Source organism: Triticum dicoccoides, chromosome 2A (genome assembly GCF_002162155.2).
Source record: "Triticum dicoccoides isolate Atlit2015 ecotype Zavitan chromosome 2A, WEW_v2.0, whole genome shotgun sequence".
Lineage (NCBI taxonomy): Eukaryota > Viridiplantae > Streptophyta > Magnoliopsida > Poales > Poaceae > Triticum > Triticum dicoccoides.
The window spans coordinates 698,260,822-698,281,608 of NC_041382.1; the positions used below are offsets into that span (position 1 = coordinate 698,260,822).

Consider the following 20,787-nt stretch of genomic DNA (forward strand, 5'->3'; position numbering starts at 1 on the left):
ATAGATCCTATGGCTGAAGCATAGGGGATGACACTCATCTCTTCTTTATCTTTTGCCGTGGTCGGTGACTGAGCCGAGCTCAATCTCACACCTTGTAACATAGGCAAGAACCCCTTCTTGGACTGATCCATTTTGAACCTCTTCAAAATCTTATCAAGGTATGTGCTTTGTGAAAGACCTATGAGGCGTCTCGATCTATCTCTATAGATCTTGATGCCTAATATGTAAGCAGCTTCTCCAAGGTCCTTCATTGAAAAACACTTATTCAAGTAGGCCTTAATGCTGTCCAGAAATTATATATTATTTCCCATCAAGAGTATGTCATCTACATATAATATGAGAAATGCTACAGAGCTCCCACTCACTTTCTTGTAAACGCAGGCTTCTCCATAAGTCTGCATAAACCCAAACGCTTTGATCATCTCATCAAAGCGAATATTCCAACTCCGAGATGCTTGCACCAGCCCATAAATGGATCGCTGGAGCTTGCATACTTTGTTAGCGTTCTTAGGATCGACAAAACCTTCCGGCTGCATCATATACAGTTCTTCCTTAAGATGCCCGTTAAGGAATGCTGTTTTGACGTCCATCTGCCATATCTCATAATCATAGTATGCGGCAATTGCTAACATGATTCGGACGGACTTTAGCTTCGCTACGGGAGAGAATGTCTCGTCGTGGTCAATCCCTTGAACCTGTCGATAACCCTTAGCGACAAGTCGAGCTTTATAGATGGTGACATTACCATCCGCGTCTGTCTTCTTCTTAAAGATCCATTTGTTTTCTATCGCTCGCCGATCATCGGGCAAGTCTGTCAAAGTCCATACTTTGTTTTCATACATGGATTCTATCTCGGATTTCATGGCTTCAAGCCATTTGTTGGAATCTGGGCCCGCCATCGCTTCTTCATAGTTCGAAGGTTCACCGTTGTCTAACAACATGATTTCCAGGACGGGGTTGCCGTACCACTCTGGTGCGGAACGTGTCCTTGTGGACCTACAAAGTTCAGTAGCAACTTGATCCGAAGTACCTTGATCATCATCATTGGTTTCCTCTTCAGTTGGTGTGGGCATCACAGGAACATTTTCCTGAGCTGCACCACTTTCCCGTTCAAGAGGTAGTACTTCATCGAGTTCTACTTTCCTCCCACTTACTTCTTTCGAGAGAAACTCTTTTTCCAGAAAGCATCCGTTCTTGGCAACAAAGATTTTGCCCTCGGATCTTAAGTAGAAGGTATACCCGACAGTTTCCTTAGGGTATCCTATGAAGACGCATTTTTCCGACTTGGGTTTGAGCTTTTCAGGTTGAAGTTTCTTGACATAAGCATCGCATCCCCAAACTTTTAGAAACGACAGCTTAGGTTTCTTCCCAAACCATAATTCATACGGTGTCGTCTCAACGGATTTAGACGGTGCCCTATTTAAAGTGAATGTAGCTGTCTCTAGAGCGTATCCCCAAAATGATAGCGGTAAATCAGTAAGAGACATCATAGACCGCACCATATCCAATAGAGTGCGATTACGACGTTCGGACACACCGTTTCGCTGAGGTGTTCTAGGCGGCGTGAGTTGTGAAACGATTCCACATTTCCTTAAGTGTGTGCCAAATTCGTGACTTAAATATTCTCCTCCACGATCTGATCGTAGGCACTTTATCTTTTGGTCACGTTGATTCTCCACCTCATTCTGAAATTCCTTGAACTTTTCAAAGGTCTCAGACTTGTGTTTCATTAAGTAGACATACCCATATCTACTTAAGTCATCAGTGAGAGTGAGAACATAACGATATCCTCCGCGAGCCTCGACGCTCATTGGACCGCACACATCGGTATGTATGATTTCCAATAAGTTGGTTGCTCGCTCCATTGTTCCGGAGAACGGAGTCTTGGTCATCTTGCCCATGAGGCATGGTTCGCACGTGTCAAACGATTCATAATCAAGAGACTCTAAAGTCCATCGGCATGGAGCTTCTTCATGCGCTTGACACCAATGTGACCAAGGCGGCAGTGCCACAAGTATGCGGGACTATCGTTATCAACTTTACATCTTTTGGCATCTACACTATGAACATGTGTAATATTACGCTCGAGATTCATTAAGAATAAACCATTGACCATCGGAGCATGACCATAAAACATATCTCTCATATAAATCGAACAACCATTATTCTCAGACTTAAATGAGTAGCCATCTCGTATTAAACGAGATCCAGATACAATGTTCATGCTCAAACTTGGCACTAAATAACAATTATTAAGGTTCAAAACTAATCCCGTAGGTAAATGTAGAGGCAGCGTGCCGACGGCGATCACATCGACTCTGGAACCATTCCCGACGCGCATCGTCACCTCGTCCTTCGCCAGTCTCCGTTTATTCCGCAGCTCCTGTTGTGAGTTACAAATATGAGCAACGGCACCGGTATCAAATACCCAGGAGTTACTACGAGTACTGGTAAGGTACACATCAATTACATGTATATCAAATATACCTTTGGTTTTGCCGGCCTTCTTATCTGCTAAGTATTTGGGGCAGTTCCGCTTCCAGTGACCCTTCCCCTTGCAATAAAAGCACTCAGTCTCAGGCTTAGGTCCATTCTTTGACTTCTTCCCGGTAACTGGCTTACCAGCCGCGGCAACCTCCTTGCCGTCCTTCTTGAAGTTCTTCTTACCCTTGCCCTTCTTGAACTTAGTGGTCTTATTGACCATCAACACTTGATGTTCTTTCTTGATTTCAGCCTCTGCTGACTTCAGCATCGAGAACACTTCAGGAATGGTCTTTTCCATCCCCTGCATGTTGTAGTTCATCACAAAGCTCTTGTAGCTTGGTGGGAGCGACTGGAGGATTCTGTCAATGACCGCCTCATCTGGGAGGTTAATGTTCAGCTGGGTCATACGGTTGTGCAACCCAGACATCTTCAGGATGTGCTCACTGACAGAACTGTTTTCCTCCATCTTACAACTGTAGAACTTGTCGGAGACATCATATCTCTCGACCCGGGCATGAGCTTGGAAAACTAGTTTCAGCTCTTCGAACATCTCATATGCTCCGTGATGCTCAAAACGCTTTTGGAGCCCCGGTTCTAAGCTGTAAAGCATGCCGCACTGAACGAGGGAGTAATCATCAGCGCGAGTTTGCCAAGCATTCATAATGTCTTGGTTCTCTGGGACGGGGGCATCACCTAGCGGTCCTTCTAGGACATATTGTTTCCTGGCAGCTATGAGGATGATCCTCAGGTTCCGGACCCAGTCTCTATAGTTGCTGCCATCATCTTTCAGCTTGGTTTTCTCTAGGAACGCGTTGAAGTTCATGTTGACATGAGCGTTGGCCATTTGATCTACAAGACATATTTGCAAAGGTTTTAGACTAAGTTCATGATAATTAAGTTCTAATCAAATTATGAACTCCCACTCAGATTAGACATCCCTTTAGTCATCTAAGTGTTACACGATCCGAGTCAACTAGGCCGTGTCCGATCATCACGTGAGACGGACTAGTCATCATCGGTGAACATTCTCATGTTGATCGTATCTTCCATACGACTCGTCTTCGACCTTTCGGTCTCCGTGTTCCGAGGCCATGTCTGCACATGCTAGGCTCGTCAAGTTAACCCTAAGTGTTTTCGCTGTGTAAAACTGTCTTACACCCGTTGTATGTGAACGTAAGAATCCATCACACCCGATCATCACGTGGTGCTTAGAAGCGACGAACTGTAGCAACGGTGCACAGTTAGGGGAGAACACTTCTTGAAATTTTTGTAAGGGGTCATCTTATTTACTACCGTCGTCCTAAGTAAACAAGATGCATAAACATAATAAACATCACATGCAATTATATAGTTGTGACATGATATGGCCAATATCATATAGCTCCATTGATCTTCATCTTCGGGGCTCCATGATCATCTTGTCACCGGCTTGACACCATGATCTCCATCATCATGATCTCCATCATCGTGTCTTCATGAAGTTGTCACGCTAACGACTACTTCTACTTCTATGGCTAACGCGTTTAGCAATAAAGTAAAGTGAGTTACATGGCGTTCTTCAATGACACGCAGGTCATACAAAAAATAAAGACAACTCCTATGGCTCCTACCAGTTGTCATACTCATCGACATGCAAGTCGTGAATCCTATTACAAAGAACATGATCTCATACATCACAATTCATCATTCATCACAACTTCTGGCCATATCACATCACATGATCAATCGCTGCAAAAACAAGTTAGACGTCCTCTAATTGTTGTTGCATCTTTTACGTGGCTGCAATTGGGTTCTAGCAAGAACGTTTTCTTACCTACGAATAACCACAACGTGATTTTGTCAACTTCTATTTACCCTTCATAAGGGCCCTTTTCATCGAATCCGCTCCAACTAAAGTGGGAGAGACAGACACCCGCCAGCCACCTTATGCAACTAGTGCATGTCAGTCGGTGGAACCGGTCTCACGTAAGCGTACGTGTAAGGTTGGTCCGGGCCGCTTCATCCCACAATACCGCCGAAGCAAGAAAAGACTAGTAGAGGCAAGTAAGATGAAAAAATCCACGCCCACAACAAAATTGTGTTCTACTCGTGCAAAGAGAACTACGCATAGACCTAGCTCATGATGCCACTGTTGGGGAACGTTGCAGAAAATTAAAAATTTTCCTACGGTTTCACCAAGATCCATCTATGAGTTCATCTAAGCAGTGAGTCAAGGGAGAGAGTTTGCATCTACATACCACTTGTAGATCATGAGCGGAAGCTAGCCAAGGGGATGGTGATGATGGAGTCGTACTCGAACGTGATTCGGATCACCGATGTCCAAGTGCTGAACGGACAGCACCTCCGCGTTCAACACACGTACGGGACGGGAGACGTCTCCTCCTTCTTGATCCAGCAAGGGGGAAGGAGAGGTTGAGGAAGATTGCTCCAACGGCAGCACGACGGCGTGGTGTAGTTGGTGCAGCAGTACTCCGACAGGGCTTCGCCAAGCATATACGGAGGAGGAGAGGTGTTGGGGAGGGGAGGGGCTGTGCCTTGGCTTGTATTAAGCTCCCATGCGCCTCCCCACTATATATAGGGGTGGAGGGGCTGGTTTCTTGCCCTCCAAGTCCATTGGGGCGTTGGCCAAGGTGGGAGGAAAGAAATCCCATCATTTCCTTCCCCACCGATTGTTATCCCCCCTTTTTAGGGATCTTGATCTTATCCTTTCGGGATATGATCTTATTCCTTCTAAGGGGGGGATCTTGGTGCGCCTTGACCAGGGGTGTGGGGCCTTTCCCCCACTACTCACGTTCATGTGGGTCCCCCCATGCAGGTGGGCCCCACTCCGGAACCTTCTAGAACCTTCCCGGTACAATACCGAAAAATCCCGAACATTTTTCGGTGGCCAAAATAGGACTTCCCATATATAAATCTTTACCTCCGGACCATTCCGGAACTCCTCGTGACGTCCGGGATCTCATCCGAGACTCCGAACAACATTCGGTAACCACATACAAACTTCCTTTATAACCCTAGCGTCATCGAACCTTAAGTGTGTAGGCCCTACGGGTTCGGGAGACATGTAGACATGACCGAGATGTTCTCCGGTCAATAACCAACAGCGGGATCTGGATACCCATGTTGGCTCCCACATGCTTCTCGATGTTGTCATCGGATGAACCACGATGTCGAGCATTCGATCAAACCCTGTATACAATTCCCTTTGTCAATCGGTATGTTACTTGCCCGAGACTCGATCGTCGGTATCCCAATACCTTGTTCAGTCTCGTTACCGGCAAGTCACTTTACTCGTACCGTAATGCATGATCTCGTGGCCAACACTTTGGTCACCTTGAGCTCATTATGATGATGCATTACCGAGTGGGCCCAGAGATACCTCTCCATCATACGGAGTGACAAATCCCAGTCTCGATCCGTGTCAACCCAACAGCTACTTTCGGAGATACCTGTAATGCACCTTTATAGTCACCCAGTTACGTTGTGACGTTTGATACACCCAAGGCACTCCTACGGTATCCGGGAGTTACACGATCTCATGGTCTAAGGAAGAGATACTTGACATTGGCAAAGCTCTAGCAAACGAACTAAACGACCTTTGTGCTATGCTTAGGATTGGGTCTTGTCCATCACATCATTCTCCTAATGATGTGATCCCGTTATCAACGACATCCAATGTCCATAGCCAGGAAATCATGACTATCTGTTGATCACAACGAGCTAGTCAACTAGAGGCTCACTAGGGACATATTGAGGTCTATGTATTCACACGTGTATTACGATTTCCGGATAATACAGTTATAGCATGAATAAAAGACAATTATCATGAACAATGAAATATAATAATACTTTTATTATTGCCTCTAGGGCATATTTCCAACACAGACTCCATCCAGCAGCAGCACGACGGTGTGGTGGTGGTGGAGGAGCGCGGGACTCTAGCAGGGCTTCGCCAAGCACTACGAGAGACGAGGAGGGAGAGGGATAGGGCTGCGCCAACAGGGGAAGAACTTCGTGTGTTGGGCTGCCCCTTTGCCTCCACTATATATAGGGGGAGAGGGAGGGCTGCGCCCCCACCTAGGGTTTCCACCCCAAGGGGTGCGGCAGCCCTAGATCCCATCTAGGGTGGCGGCCACAAGGGGGAGAGGGGAGGCGCACCTGGGGTGGGCCTTAGGGCCCATCTGCCCTAGGGTTTGCCCCCTTTCCCTCTTGGAGGCGCCTTGGGCCTTGGTGGGAGGCGCCCCAGCCCACCTAGGGACTGGTCCCTTCCCACTATTGGCCCATGTAGGCCTCCGGGACTGGTGGCCCCACCTGGTGGACCCCCGGACCCCTCCGGTGGTCCCGGTACACTACCGGTGATGCCCGGAACACTTCCGGTGGCCAAAACCATACTTCCTATATATCAATCTTTACCTTCGGACCATTACGGAACTCCTCGTGACGTCCGGGATCTCATCCGGGACTCCGAAAAACATTCGGTAACCGCGTACATACTTTCCCTATAACCCTAGCGTCATCAAACCTTAAGTGTGTAGACCCTACGGGTTCGGGAGTCATGCAGACATGGCCGAGACAACTCTCCGGTCAATAACCAACAGTGGGATATGGATACCCATGTTGGTTCCCACATGCTCCACGATGATCTCATCGGATGAACCACGATGTCAAGGATTCAATCAATCCCGTATACAATTCCCTTTGTCTATCGGTACGATACTTGCCCGAGATTCGATCGTCGGTATCCCGATACCTTGTTCAATCTCGTTACCGGCAAGTCTCTTTACTCGTTCCGTAACACATCATCCCGTGATCAACTCCTTGGTCACATTGTGCACATTATGATGATGTCCTACCGAGTGGGCCCAGAGATACCTCTCCGTTACACGGAGTGACAAATCCCAGTCTCGATTCGTGCCAACCCAGCAGACACTTTCGGAGATACCCGTAGTGTACCTTTATAGCCACTCGGTTACGTTGTGACGTTTGGCACACCCAAAGCACTCCTATGATATCCGGGAGTTGCACAATCTCATGGTCTAAGAAAATGATACTTGACATTAGAAAAGCTTTAGCATACGAACTACACGATCTTTGTGCTAGGCTTAGGATTGGGTCTTGTCCATCACATCATTCTCCTAATGATGTGATCTCGTTATCAACGACATCCAGTGTCCATGGTCAGGAAACCGTAACCATCTATTGATCAACGAGCTAGTCAACTAGAGGCTTACTAGGGACATTGTGTTGTCTATGTATCCACACATGTATCTGAGTTTCCTATCAATACAATTCTAGCATGGATAATAAACGATTATCATGAACAAGGAAATATGATAATAACCAATTTATTATTGCCTCTAGGGCATATTTCCAAAAAAACAAACACGCACGAAACACGAGAAGGATCAATGCAAAGACCACAAAAAACGGGTGAAACAAGTAGACATAGTGCGTGAGGAAGTGCCACAAGAGGGATTTGAGACAACGGTAGTAGTGTGTGTTGCGCCACGTGCGGTAGTAGCGCTCCGAGGAGTGGTAGTACCGGCGACGCGGTATTACCGCACTAGCAGGGTGGTAGTACCGGACGCACAATAGTACCGCACCTGAAGGGCGGTAGTACCGCACGGTTGCAGATCCGTAATGGCCATGGAGATCTGAGCACAACCGTGTCAACATGCGGTACTATGATCGATCAAATCCATCACGGGACAACTAAAGCAAGTACCATCACTACACAAAACCACTCTCCTATATCCGACTCTTGCAAAGATTTGGCCTAAAATCTCACGAACAACTTGCATCTCCCCAAGACCTAAAAACAACAAGGCGAACAAGAAAAAGGAAGGGATTGGGGAGAAACCTTGATCCATGGCAAGAGGGAGTGGTGGGGAACGATCCTATTGGTTAGAATCCAAGGAGAGCGGCCGGAGACGGAGATCCGGCGAGGACCTCCGGCGCCGCTCTTGAGCGAGAGAGAGAGATGGAGTGGGGAGAGAGACGAATGGGTATGGGGGAGTTAGAACTCCCTCTGCCCGTGTTTAACCCCCCACGCCCTTCGACCGCACGGTAGTACCGCATGTCATTGCGGTAGTACTGCCCCGGGTGGAAGTACCGCATTGTGGCTTTGGTATCGTTCCCCCAGGCGGCAGTAAAAAAATTCTGCCGCGCTGGGTGCGGAAGTACCGTGCACTCCTCACACGGTAGTACCGCACGTCATTGCGGTAGTACCGCCCGGGCTGAAGTACCGCACCGAGGCCGTAGTACCGCTCCCCCAGGCGGCAGAAAAAAAATCTACCGCGCTGGGTGCGGAAGTACCGGACGCTCCCCTCGCGGTAGTACCGTGGCAGGCCGCAGTAGTACCGTGAGCTCAAGAAAAAACAGTTTCAACCAACCGAGAGAACACCGAAGCACTGAACCTTCAAGCGAAAGACCACACCAACGAGCTAACACACAGGACACCACAAGCACAAGCTCAGCACAAAGGAGGAGAAGCAAGAGACAACGCAGACCAAAAACGAGACACAAACTCTCCAAAGAGAGGGCGGTGGCCGGAGCCACCTATGTTTGAGTCAATTGGTATGGCACCGCGAAGAATTATCCTTGGGCCCATGACGAAAACTCGTCTTTGAAGCACAAGTACCATCAAAAATGGCTAATGTGAAAGAGTTGATCGCTTTATGCATAATGGGGGAGGGAGAGTTCATTGAGAGAACAACACTCCCCCTATGTCCATGCCTACACCTAGATTAGACAACAAGTTGAGTGAGGTGGGGTGTGCAAGGGTTCAAGCAACATTGCTCGAATCAATGATATTTAGCTCATGCCTTAGCTCGCGAAATCTTGCTTCATCCAAAGGTTTCGTGAAAATATCTGCGAGGTTATCATGGCTGTTGACGTAGTTGAGATTGATCTCCCCTCGCCTAATGTGATCCCGGATGAAGTGATACCGAATATCAATATGCTTCGTCTTGAAGTGTTGCACTGGGTTGAGAGAAATCTTGATGGCACTTTCATTGTCACACCAAAGAGGCACTTTGTCAGAAATGACACATCGTAATCCTTTAAAGTTTGCCTCATCCATAAGAGTTGTGCACAACAACTACCGGCAGCCACATACTCTGCTTCCGTGGACGAGAGAGATACGCAACGTTGCTTCTTGGAAGACCAACTCACCAAAGAGCAACCAAGAAATTGGCACCCTCCGGAAGTGGACTTCCTATCCACTTTGTCTCCTGCCCAATCCGAGTCCGAATAACCTACAAGCTTGAAGTTTGCTTCCCTTGGGTACCATAAGCCAAAGTTTGGGGTATGAGCCAAATATCGAAAGATTCTCTTGACCGCCACAAAGTGACTTTCCTTAGGTGAGGCTTGAAACCGTGCACAAATTCCCACACTCAACACGATATCCGGTCTAGATGCACAAAGGTAAAGCAAGGAGCCAATCATGGAGTGATATACCTTTTGATCCACCGCTTTACCATTGGGATCAATGTCAAGTTGGCACTTGGTGGGCATGGGAGTGGAAGCCGGCTTGACATCACTTAGCTTGAGTCTCTTGAGCATGTCTTGAGTGTATTTGGCTTGGTTGATGAAGGTTCCTTCTCTCCTTTGCTTCACTTCGAACCCGAGAAAGAACTTCAACTCTCCCATGAAAGACATCTCGAACTTTGAGGTCATGAGAGTGGCAAATTCCTCATTGAAAGCTTTGTTAGGGGAACCAAAGATAATATCATCAACATATAATTGGCACACAAACAACTCCCCTTTGACCTTCTTAGTAAAAAGAGTGGGGTCGATTAGCCCAACTTCAAAACCACGATCTTGTAACAACTCGGTAAGGTGGTCATACCATGCACGTGGGGCCTGTTTAAGGGCATAGAGTGCCTTATCGAGTTGATACACATGATCGGGAAAGTAGGGATCCCCGAACCCGGGGGGTTGCTTGACATATACCAATTCATTAATCGGACCATTAAGGAAAGCACTCTTCACATCCATTTGTTATAACTTAAAGTTATGATGAGAAGCATATGCAATCAACATGCGAATGGATTCAAGACGAGCAATGGGGGCAAAGGTTTCACCGTAGTCGATACCCTCGACTTGGGAGTAGCCTTGTGCTACCAAACGAGCCTTGTTGTGAATGATAATCCCATGAGCATCTTGCTTGTTCTTGAATATCCACTTGGTTCCAATGACATTGCGGATCTCCGTTGGCCTTGGCACCAATCTCCACACTTTGTTGCGCTCGAAGTTGTTGAGTTCTTCATGCATGGCATTGAGCCAATCCAGATCCTTGAGCGCCTCATAGACCTTTTGGGGTTCAACACAAGAGACAAACGCGTGATGTTCACAATAGTTTGCTAATTTTCTACGAGTTCTTACCCCCTTTCTTAAGCTTCGAAGAACATTTGTCATGAGATGATCCTTGGTGGAGAGCTTGGAAGCAATCTTGGCGGCACGACGCTCCAATTCCTCCTCGGGGGTGAGACGAGGAGTGATCACTTGATCATCTTGAGTGTCGTCTTGAGCTTGTTCTTGATCTCGAGGAAGCTCTTGATCTTGAACTTGCTCGGAGGAGAGAACTTGGCTTTGGGCATCACTTGATGTTACAACACCATCTTGAGATTGACCTTTCCCTTGGTCTTGTTCTTGAGGTTGAGGGCCTTCACTTTGTTCTTCGGAAGCGTGTGGGTCTTGGGTTGGTGAAGGTTCCACTTGAGTGGAACGTTGTCCTTCTCCTTCGGCCACAAGGGGTTCCTCAATGGGTAGGATATGACCAACACCCATTCTTCTTATGGCTTGGGGAGGAATTTCATCACCTACATCAGAAGTACCACTTTGCTCCACTTGGGAGCCGTTATTCTCATCAAACTCCATGTTACACGTTTCCTAAATAAGTCCTGTGGACTTATTGAGAACACTGTAAGCATGAGAGTTTGTAGCATAACCAACAAATATGCCCTCATAAGCTCTAGCCTCAAATTTAGACAAACGGACACCTTTCTTGAGAATGAAACACTTACACCCAAACACCCGGAAGTACTTGAGGTTGGGCTTGTTACCGGTGATTATCTCATATGGAGTCTTGTTCAAGCCTTTGCGGAGGTAGAGCCAATTAGATGCATGACACGCGGTGTTGATGGCTTCGGCCCAAAAGTTGTAGGGAGACTTGAACTCCGCCATCATGGTCCTTGCTGCATCCATCAACATCCGGTTCTTCCTTTCCGCTACACCATTTTGTTGAGGAGTATAAGGTGCGGAATATTGATGCTTGATTCCCTCATCACTCAAAAACTCATCCAAGGTGTATTTCTTGAACTCGGAGCCGTTGTCACTTCTTATAGTCAAGATCTTTGTATTGGGTTGTCGTTGAGCTTCATTTGCAAAGTCGATGACGGTTTGTTGGGTCTCTCTCTTCCTCTTGAAGAAATATACCCAAGTGTATCTTGAATAGTCATCCACAATCACCAAGCAATACTTTCTACCGCCAAGACTATCAAAGGATGGAGGCCCGAATAGATCCAAATGAAGGAGCTCTAAAGGCTTCTTCGAGTAGATGATAGTCATGGGAGGGTGAGCCTTCTCATGTAGCTTTCCTTCGATGCAAGCACTGCACGCACGATCTTTGGCAAAACTAACATTTGTTAGTCCACGGACATGGTCCCCCTTGAGAAGACTTTGCAAAGATCTCATATTGACGTGGGCTAAACGGAGATGCCAAAGCCATCCCACGTCAACTTTAGCCATTAGGCATGTTGCGGTCTTAATGGTCGCTCCGAAAAGTTAATCACATAGAGACCGTTCTCGACATGCCCAACAAAGGCTACTTTAAGATTCTTGCTCCACAAGAGGGCCACGGTATCAATATCAAAGAAAGTGGCAAAGCCCATGAGTGCTAGTTGACGAATAGAAAGTAAATTGTATGCCAGGGACTCAACAAGCATGACCTTCTTGATCGTAAGATCATGAGAAATGACAACTTTACCGAGTCCCAATACCTTAGAGGACGAGGCGTCACCCCACTCTACGTTGGTGGGCATAGATGGAATCTTTTGCACGTCCACCACCAACTCCTTGCTTCCGTCATATGATTAGTAGCTCCACTATCGAGCAACCATGATCCCCCACCGGAAGCAAACGCCTTGTTGGTGGCTTTAGCCATGAGGCACTTGGCGGTGATGTTCTCATGGGTGAGTTGAAGAGAGACACTCGTGGAGTTTTTGCAATGGCAACGGAGGCCATGGCAACCGACTCACCATCTTCTTCTTCATCATCCTCATGGTACTCTTCTTGAACCACCAACGCCTTGTGAGGGATCTTCTTGGGGAAGTTGCTCTTGTTGGGGAAAGACTTGGCTTTGTCCTTTCGGATGAGCTTGCCACCATTGTCTTCCCTCTTCTCATACGGATATTCCGTAACAAAATGGCTCACATTGCCACAATTGTAGCAAGTCCTCACGCGTTGCTTGCTCTTCGTGACACTTGAGTTGTTCCTGTTGAAGTTTGGCCTTGAGTTCTTCTTGCTCCAAAATTGCCCTGAAGCAAGTGCCATGTGTTCATGATAGGCATACTTTGTATATTCGGGGTTGCTTTCCTCTTCTTCCTCTTCTTCTTCTTATTCAACACAAACATTGGCCTTCAATGCAAGGTTGGGCTTCTTTGCCCTTTGAGAGCGAAGCACCGCTTGTCGGCGGTCTTGTCCAAGATGTTCATAGCCACAAACTCATCCAACACTTCACTTGAGGTCAAGGTGTGGAAGTCGGGCCTTTGACGAATGACGGAGGACATGGCCTTGTGGTAAGGCATCATTGCTTTGAGGAATTTGCGCTTGATCCAATTGCCATCCGTGTCCTTGATCCCATGATCTCGGAGTGAGACCGCGAGTTTGGTTACTCTCCGATAAAGCTCACGAGGTTCTTCATCTTCTTTCATAGCAAACTCATCGGCTTCATCTTGCACTACTTCAAGCTTCTCAAGGAGTGAAGTTGCTTGGGTCATGCGGATAGAAACCTTCTTCAATGATTCTCCAAAGATTAGTATTCACATGATTTAAATGACGCTTAAAGCGATAAACCTAAGAATCAAAGTCCTCATTTTTCACAATCTTAGGGGGAGGACCGGCATGATTCAAATGAGTGGAAGGAATCGGTCCACCATAAACAAGTGGTGGTTCCACATGGGCAAAGATGTCGGTGCCATTTTTACCACTAGAAGAAGGAGCCTTTTCACTAGCTACTAGCTTCCCCCTTGTCGGAGTTAGCATCTGTCACCTTGTCGGTGGGATCACCCACTTTCAACGGTGCGGTGGATAGTTTAAGCCCTTCAATGAATTTAGTAAACATGCTTTCAACCTCGGTCGTCATGGAGGTTTTCAATGTCTCCAAGGCCACATTGAATTCCTCACGAGAGACCGAGGTTCCCCCATCGCCCGTAGACGAGATCAGATTCACACCGGAGTATTCCTCCACACCTTCTACGGTATCAACCATACTCTTCGGACGGTAAAGTCCTTAGTAAAGAGACGAGGCTCTGATACCAATTGAAAGGATCGATGTGGTTGACTAGAGGGGGGGTGAATAGGCAACTAACAATTTTTAGCTTTTCTTTACCAAATTAAACTTTGCATCAAAGTAGGTTTTCTAGATGTGCAACTAGGTGAGCAACCTATATGATGCAACAACAACGAACACACAAGCAAGCAAGAGAAGTAACGCTAACAAGCTTGCATAAGTAAAGGTAAGAGATAACCAAGAGTGGACCCGGTGAAGACGAGGATGTGTTACCGAAGTTCCTTTTGAGGGGAAGTATGTCTCCGTTAGAGCGGTGTGGAGGCACAATGCTCCCCAAAAAGCCACTAGGGCCACCGTATTCTCCTCACACCCTCACACAATGCGAGATGTCGTGATTCCACTATTGGTGCCCTTGGAGGCGGCGACCGGACCTTTACAAATAAGGTTGGGGCTATCTCCACAACTTAATCAGAGGCTCCCAACAACACCACAAAGCTTCACCACAATGGACTATGGCTCCGTGGTGACCTCAACCGTCTAGGGTGCTCAAACACCCAAGAGTAACAAGATTCGCTAGGGATTGGTGGGGGATTCAAATTTCTCTTGGTGGAAGTGTAGATCGAGGCCTTCTCAACCAATCCCGAGCAAATCAACAAGTTTGATTGGCTAAGGAGAGAGATCGGGCGAAAATGGAGCTTAGAGCATTAATGGAGCTTGGAGATGGAAGAGGTAGTCAACTAGAGGAAGAAGACACCCCTTATATAGTAGAAGAACAAATCCAACCATTATCCACCAACTCAGCCTGTGCAGTGTGGTACTACCGTACCAGAGGCGCGATACTACCGCAGGGGCACGCGGAACTACCGCAGGGCCCCGCGGTACTACCGCCCATGCAGTAGAGACCAGACCAGCCCAAAATGCACTAAGGCAGAGGGCGCAGTACTGCTGGCGTGGTACTACCGCGCCCCCTTGCGGTACTACCGCAAGGTAGGAACTGGCCAGAAATGGGAAGGCACGGATATAATAAATTACATCCGTGGCTACTTCCGCTGAGTTGGAGTCGATGCAAAAACCCGACACGGTAGTACCGTAAGCCAGCAACGGTACTACCGCGCTAGGCGCGGATGAAAAAAATTTCATCCGCCCTTTACTGTCGCATACTTGCGGAACTAAGCCAGATAACACGGTACTACCGTGCCTAGTGTGCGGTACTACCGTGATGGGTGTCACCCACTAGGGAGAGGGTGACAATATCTGGACTCCGGCCACAGTACTACCGCTTGCCATGAAGCGGTACTACCGTGGGCACTTGCGGTACTACCGCACCGGTGGACGGTGCTACCACAAGGGCATGCGGTACTACTGCTCTAAGGAGCAGTACTACCGCACGCCCTAGTTCAGCAAGCACGAGCAATATTTGCATAGACAAGGAAAACATAGGATGCTCCAAAGGCTAGAAGAAAAGGAGGTACAAAGGAAGATGTGTACGTGATGAATCCACCCACCCTTTCCAATGCGGACCCCCTCTTAATAGTACGTGTTCCCTACGACTCAATACCACCGAAAGAAACAAAGAGAAGCGTCGTCTTTCATAGCCTTCGAGGGGAACCAAATCATCTTGTGCCTTAGTCAATATATATCTGAAATATTCGATGCACATGATTAGTTCGCAAAAGTATTGTCATTAATCACCAAAACCAACTAAGGGATAAAATGCCCTTACAGTCGTCGCCTTCAAGAAGGAACACGACACCAAGGTGCCGTCGACGCCCAGAACAGGGGAACAAAAGCTTTCGCCATAGCTTGAGGAGGAGGCGGAAGGGAGAGGATCCACCCCAAAGCCTCCAGGAAGGGGATCGGCGCCAAAGGCATCGACTTTGGGGAGGCCGCCGCGCTAGCCAGGGGTTTCTCCGGAACCTCACCCGCACGCCAGATCCGCCAGGCCGGCAATAGGGGACGCCGAAAGCAGCCGCCAAGGACCGGCGCCAGCACGGATCGGGACAGATCCAAGCAGGGTGGATCTTCTACATGGAGCCATGACGGATTGCGAGGATCCGCCATTGTGCCAGCGTCCGCAGCCCCTACGCCGCCCGCGCAGCCGTGGGAGGCTGCCCACCAGAGCCCGCCGGCTGCACCGCGCCCACCGGCCGGGGACGCCGCCCCGGGGAACCAAGGCCCTCCATTGAGAGGAGGCGCCAGATCCCGCCGCCACCATCATTGGGGCCGAGCACCCGCACCTCGGAGGCCCTCAGGCGGCGGCAGAGGGAGGGAAGGAAAGGGGGAAATGCGATGGCGGCGCTAGGGTTGGCCCCCCGAGTCACCTCAGAGGAGGCGACGCGGGGGGAGGCGGGGGGAGCCTGCTTCTTTGTAGTCTACACTAGAAAGACTAGCTACAATTCAATTGGCAAAAGGAAAAACGAGATGGAAAAGCACAAAAAGCTGACATAGGAAAACCACCAAACACTTGCAGGACGGCGGAGGTGCCATGGCCGTCCGGCAAAGTTGAACCGATGCTCACGCTGCTACTGGTCGGTCGGGCTTCAAGATGGTCCGCAATCGATGGAGGCGCTGGGAGAAAGAAGATTTGGTGTGTGCTTCCATCGACGGTATCGACGCGATGGCTGCAGTGACGGTAGAGCTTAATTCCGACACGACAACGACCGGTGAGCGTCTCAGAGTGGGACAGGAGGTCGGTGGAGGCAGCGGGATGTCGGCACAGGCAAAGGGTCGTTGCCGGAGGCAACACCGTCGACGATGCAACACGAGGTGGGGAGGGCATAGGTGGGAGGGCAAAACTTTTACTCTACGAGCGGGTGGTCGAGTATATTTGGCAGTCGGGATGGCTCCGGAGTAAAAAAAGTACTACTCTAACGGTGATAGTGGGACCAATTAGGTGTCGTTTAAAGAAGGAAACCCGAAATTTTATTCCTCTACCGCCTTTTAGGGGATCATAAAGATGCTTTAAGATAACGAGTTAAGTGACAATGCATTGTGAGTATTTTTTTGTTAAGGAAATGCCATCATGGCTAGCTTTATTTCATCTCAAATAATGACAAATCATCCAAAATAAAGCTACAGATAAAGGAGGGAGGATTGTCCGTCCACGCACCCGGAGGATCAACCCTAGCCCTTCTAGCTAGCTCATGAGCCACGCGATTCGATTCACGCGCACAATGCTCAAAACTAGCATGGCCAAAATTATTACAAATCTCAAAGCAGTCATTAAGAATAGGGGCCGCTACTGACTTAACTGCTCCTTGATTAATCTCCTTGACCAATTCTGCATAATCAGTGTGAACGAGCAGTTTATGAATACCCAGAGAATCTGCAAGTCGCAGACCCTTCTTCATAGCCATAGCTTCCGATGTATATGTATCAATTGTTTTACCCATATAGAAGACCTCAGCTGCAATAAAATCGCCAACATCATCTCTTAAGATCGCGCCAATGGAAGCAGTACTGCCTTCATACTCAAATGATGCATCTATATTCAACTTGACTGTACCCTACGGTGGTTTAGCCCACATTACCTCTCTTGCCGGATGTTGAACAGTGCCCGCCCGATAAAAGTTAAGAGCAAGAGCTTGTATTGATAGGGCGGAACGTTCAGGTTCAGGTATCTTTTCTCCTTTTGCACACTGTCTCCTTTCCCACCAAAGGAACCAAGTAGCCACCGCAATCAAACACGATGCAGGGATTTGAGCAAGATATAGTGGGTCATCAATCGAAGTACAAATCAGCTCCTCCAGTACAGCCGAACCGGCCCTATCAACATTCAGAGATCTCTCAACTTTTTCCAATAAACCTAGATTTTCTCAAATCATCTGCGCTCGGCCACATTCAAATAAAGCATGCCGAATGTCTTCAGTATACGCCTGGCACACAGGACATGCAGTATGAATTTTCATATGCTTGTTAGCAAGAATAGATTTACATGGAATAGCACCATGTAGCGTTCGCCACACATGAACCTTGACTTTCCCTGGGATTTTCAATTTCCATATTATTCTACAAACTGGGTTAGCAGCCGAACCACCTTGTATGTTACTTCCTTCAAACTTTCTGCCATACCTACGGTTCCACTCAATGTAGTAGGCTGATCGTACAGTAAAATTATATGACTTTGTATATTACCAAGCAACGAAATCTTCCATATCTCCGCTTGACAATGGGATTTGAAGGATTCTGTCTGCATCCACTCCCCAAAAAATATCTCTAATTAATGTCTCGTCCCAATGTCCAGTAGCCGGATCAATAAGCTCATGTACGGAGAGAGGAACCTCGCATTGTGAGTACCTTGAGAAAAGAAAAATCAAATGACCCTCAAGTTTTTTTTTTTTTTTTGGAGGGAGTGTTGCTAATTTGCACCGGGCTGCCCCTTTAGTGTTGCTAATTTGCAAGTTGACAATGACATATTACAGCAGTCATTAAGTAAACCTCTGATAAGGTAACTGATCCACTCCACTCCTAGTAGTGGACAAATCTTAAACACCCTAACTTAATGTGGAAAATGAAGGAGTGGGAAAACTGCAGGACCAATTCAATTCTGCACACGAAGTCCAAGCGATCCATCTGCCGCTTCAGGTTTCAGCAACCTCCTGCCGCTTGGGCCGCACAAACATATCCCCAACACGACATTCTGCAACACACGCACCTCACCGGACCACCCTCCAGTCCTCCACCATGGCGACGAGAGCAGAACCGAAGGTCGAGGTGAAGGTTTTCGTGGACGAGGAGAACAGCAGGGTGGTCTTCGCGGAGTCCGGCAGGGAGTTCGTCGACGTGCTCTTCGGCTTCCTCACGCCGCCTCTCGGCACCATCGTTCGCCTCCTCGGCAAGCAGGCCCAGGCCGGGTGCCTGGACGAGCTCTACAAGAGCGTGGAGGGGCTCCCCACAAGGCTCTTCAGAACTGAGGCCTGCAAGACGATGCTTCTCAGTCCCATCAACGCTGCGGCGAAGCAGTGCTGTCAGCTCAAGGTCAGAGTGGACGACACCAAGCACAGGGAGGTCTATGTCTGCGCTGACACGAGCTGCTGCGCGCATGCTGAAGGCGCCTTCAGCATGCTGAAGGCGCCTTCAGCTCCGTCCGCGGCGCTGTCTGCAAATGCGGCAAGGCCATGTTCCAGCTCGCCGGGGAGAGGCCGGAGAACGATGGTAGCACTAGCGCTGCTGGTGCTGGCGATTCTGATGTCGGTGTTTTTGTTAAAGAGGACGTGAAGTTCATCGTCACCGATGATTTTCATGTGGCACCGGCCTCAACGTCTCTCATGTTATCCATTTTGGAGAAGTTTGAAGTTCAGGATCTCTCCTGTCTTGAGCAGAGGACTCTCCAGCTTAGTTCAGACAAGGTTTGTCTATCTCAACTCTGTTTTTGAGCACTACTCTTTTTGACGAACAATTTTTTTAGCAGTACTCTGTAACTTATAATTTACTGCACTTTTTTCTGAAATTACTACAGATGATTAGCCTGCTCAAGAGATCATTAACGTCGAAGAACCCTTTAACCGGTCACTATTTTGATCTTCCCATCGCGCCTGATGACTCAGTCACATATATGCTCCCTGAGAACTTGCATCCTCAACATGAAAACGATGATGATCACACCCTAAACAATGTTAAGATTAAGGTTCTTCAGACCAAGGACAATTCATCGGTGTTGTACGCTGAAGCTGGTGCCGATTTTGTGGATCTTCTCTTGGGATTGCTAAGCATACCACTGGGATCCATAGTGAAAAGGTATGGGAAGTGCACATCAAAAGGATGTGTGGACAATCTTTACAGTAGCATAGGTGGATTTGCTGAAGAATTCTTGAGGCCAGGGTGCCAGATCTTGCTACTGTCCCCAAACCTGCCACCCTTCTTCGGTTGCGGCACTAGTAAGATGCTTCAGGTTGAAGAACTATCTCCTTATAAGCAAGATATCGATGGCCGCATCAAGTGCTTCAAGATCGGCGGTTTCAGGGATCTTGCACGTTGCTGGGAGAAGCATTATGTTTACAACGGTTTAGAAAATGTATATACATATAAGAATTGCCGTGCTGATGTAAAGAAATCAAGCCTTTTTGAGTGGAACCCAAAACTACCAAAGGGAGAAGAAAGTGGCACTGGAGAACCATATGTCAAGCAGGGGCCTCAGAGCTTCATGGTTAGTAACGATCTACATGTCCTTCCTCTGTCCTTAGCAAGCACTCTACGGGTCATTAGTGAAGCCAAGATTCAGAGAAAGGACCTTGTGGAGAAAGAGCTCGCTCTCACAAAACCCCAGGTTGGTATTTCTATCAATATATCCATTTCGCCCGACGATCATAAAATTTGCCAGCCTCTGATCCGCTAACTTTGCTGATTTTGCTACAGATTATGGAGCTACTGAAAGCTGCCTTGGTGACTCGCAAAGCTCTCAGCTGTGCGCTTCTGCCTCCCAAGGAGCCTGCTCCCAAGAATATGAAGAAGCTGCATCACCAGAGCTTCGGTCTATATTGAAGCCACTACGTTGCTCTAGCATTGCAGAATAAGAACAAGAAATATTTTCCTACTACTAATTTTATATCCCAACACCCTTGTTGAATTTGAGTTTGGAGTTATGTTAATGCTACTGTAAAGACGCTCCATTACTGTGATGGGCACCTTTTTTTCAAAAAGCAGGCCCACAAACATTATATTCAGGACCATAGTTAATTGGTACATCAGGCTAGATATATACATACAACACAACCAAATCAACAAAGAGACCAAATCCACGTAGACCACCTAGAAGGGCTGAGAGACATTCATCAAGTAACCAAACACGCCTT

At 47.8% G+C, this 20,787-nt stretch overlaps 1 protein-coding gene across 1 annotated transcript; it reads left to right on the forward strand.

Moving 5' to 3' along the window:
* Positions 1–18,679: 18,679 nt before the first annotated feature.
* On the forward strand, positions 18,680–20,476 carry LOC119358130. The gene is given in 4 exon segments (XM_037624821.1): positions 18,680–19,036; positions 19,039–19,344; positions 19,455–20,261; positions 20,351–20,476. Coding segments are annotated over 4 exon segments (1,596 nt in total).
* Positions 20,477–20,787: the final 311 nt, after the last annotated feature.